The 2500-nt window shown below is 39.2% G+C and overlaps 1 protein-coding gene across 1 annotated transcript in view; it reads left to right on the top strand.

The window, feature by feature from the left end:
* dmrt3a (doublesex and mab-3 related transcription factor 3a) overlaps positions 1 to 2500 on the top strand; it is a 3947-nt gene that overhangs the window by 1044 nt on the left and 403 nt on the right. The window contains exon 2 of the mRNA XM_062025107.1: positions 1695 to 2500. This exon is cut by the window's right edge and continues 403 nt beyond it. Within this exon, the coding sequence (XP_061881091.1) occupies positions 1695 to 2500 (806 nt within the window). The remainder of the gene's footprint in view (positions 1 to 1694) is intronic.

Here is a 2500-nt window from a genome sequence, read left to right as displayed (position 1 = left end):
AATGTTTATTCTTGCACTTTGCAACATTGACATATAAAGCAGCGGCATTGTTTTTGTGAAATAAATAAATGTATACAAGTAACAGGAGGGACAGAAAAAATGTGTCTGTATATTTTTTTACAACACAGATAAACTATATATACTGAATATATATATATATATATATATATATATATATATATATATATATATATATATATATATATATATATATATATATATATATATATATATATATATATATATATATATATATATATATATATATATATATATATATATATACCTACACACACACACTGATACAATGAATCGCATTATTATGTATTCATGTTTTAACAATTTGTATTTATTTCATTTATTTATCCATCAAAGTGCAGGGGGGTCATGAGTTGATAAAAAAAAAAAAAGAATGTAGCGTTTTTAGATATATATATATATATATATATATATATATATATATATATATATATATATATATATATATATATATACACACACACACACACACACACACACACTGATACAATTAATTGCATTATTATTTATCCATGTTTTAACAGTTTTTATTTATTTATCAAAGTGCAGGTGGGTCATGAGTTGATCAAAAAAAATAATGTAGCGTTTTTGGAAACATATATATATATATATATATATATATATATATATATATATATATATATATATATATATATATATATATATATATATATATATATATATATATATATATATATATATATATATATATATATATATATATATATATATATATATGATACCATAAAACACTTATTACTAAGGACAGATATAAGTTTTTAACTTCTTTCTTCTCTTTTTCATTCATATTTTACTTTAATGTTATGCTGAGTTCTTTATTTTTATTTTATTCCTTCGTTTGATCTTTTTTATGAATTAAATAAATAAATGAAACCAATTAAGTAGTCTTATTTATAATTGACGTTTCACTGAGAATGTTATCAGTTGCACAGACGACAATAATCATTTATAATTATTTTAAAAAAATGTGTTTTGTAGTGTTCTATTGGGTGCAGCAATTGACATAATTTCTTATTGTTTTGCCACTTGTTGCTAGGCAAAATAGGGGCTCAATTATAAGTGTGCGAATAAAATACAATTGGCATGTTCCAGTCACGCCCACTAGAGCACCCTAATAAAATAATAATACAGTCGTCCCTTGTCACGTCACGCTTCAAAAGTTACGGCTTCACTCAATTGCAGATTCTTCTTTTAAATTTGTGAAGCATATTTTACGTATTTTTGCCCTAAATTAAAAACATCAGTATACTATTGGCCAATAGATGAGACCGAACCAATCAAGAGTGCGCTTTTTAGTATCGTGGCCACTGATTGGCTGGGCCTTAATCCGCGTTCATTAGAATAAAAGAGTGTAAATGTGACTACAAGATGTCATCTCATCTCTCTCTAAACATGTTTTAATGCTCTAGCTATGATTTATGATTAATAATTAATTTAACACGGACCAATTAACAACGATAACCACAGTTTAGTGCAAAAAAAGAATAAAGATATGCTAAATACATTCCTGATTGCTTCTATTGTTCTGTAATGTACATATTAAGCGGGAAACGGCGCCATCTGCTGGATCTGCTAATGCAATTAGTGAAGTTCTGTCACGTGCAAACTTTTGAGTGCCGAACTTGTTTTTCCAGAGGGGACGGAGGACGTGTTGGGGGAGACGTCGGGAGGCGAGAACGGGGGCAGCTCCAGCGAGCGAGACCAGGAGCAGCTCAGCTCCCCTGAAGGCTCCAAGACAAACTCCTGCTACACCCCCGAGCCCCCGGACGGCCAAGCGGAGGAGAACCGCTACGTCCTCCCCAAGGTGGGCGCCACTGAGAAGGAAGCCAAATCTGACAGTCCACAGAAGAGCCCCCCCAGTCCCGGGGGCCGCAGCATGCTCATAGAGGGCCTCGCTGGCTCCATCAACCTGCCCTTCAGCCTCAGAGCCAACCGGCCCCCCTTGGAGGTCCTCAAGAAGATCTTCCCCAGCCACAAGCCACCTGTGCTGGAGCTCATCCTCAGGGGGTGCGGGGGCGACCTGGTGGGGGCCATCGAGGTGCTGATGTCCAGCCGAGGCCCTGACGGGGGCGCGCTCCCACACGGAGACCTACATCCAGACCCCATGGTGCTGCCGCCCGGCGGACACCCCTTTGAGCACAGCCTGGGCTCCTACCACCCGGTCACTTCCTCGGCCAAGTGGTCGGTCGGCTCCGCCTTTCGAGTGCCCGACTCGCTCCGCTTTGCGTCAGAGTCCTCCTCCGGCGTGGTGTCGGCGGGGGCTCTGGGGGTCCCCCTGCAGCATCCGGCCTTCCCGCAGTCCACGCGCTACCCGCTCATGCTGCGCAACTCCCTGGCCCGCGGCCCGGCGGGGACCCTGGTGCACAACGACGTGACCCTGTGGAACACCATGGCCCTGCAGCAGCAGTACCAGCTCCGCTCCACCGCCGCCCAGTACGTG

The sequence above is a fragment of the Entelurus aequoreus genome, linkage group LG17, assembly GCF_033978785.1.
Source record: "Entelurus aequoreus isolate RoL-2023_Sb linkage group LG17, RoL_Eaeq_v1.1, whole genome shotgun sequence".
Lineage (NCBI taxonomy): Eukaryota > Metazoa > Chordata > Actinopteri > Syngnathiformes > Syngnathidae > Entelurus > Entelurus aequoreus.
Note: the sequence above shows the minus strand (reverse complement) of the source record. Positions and strands in the feature narration are given on the sequence as shown.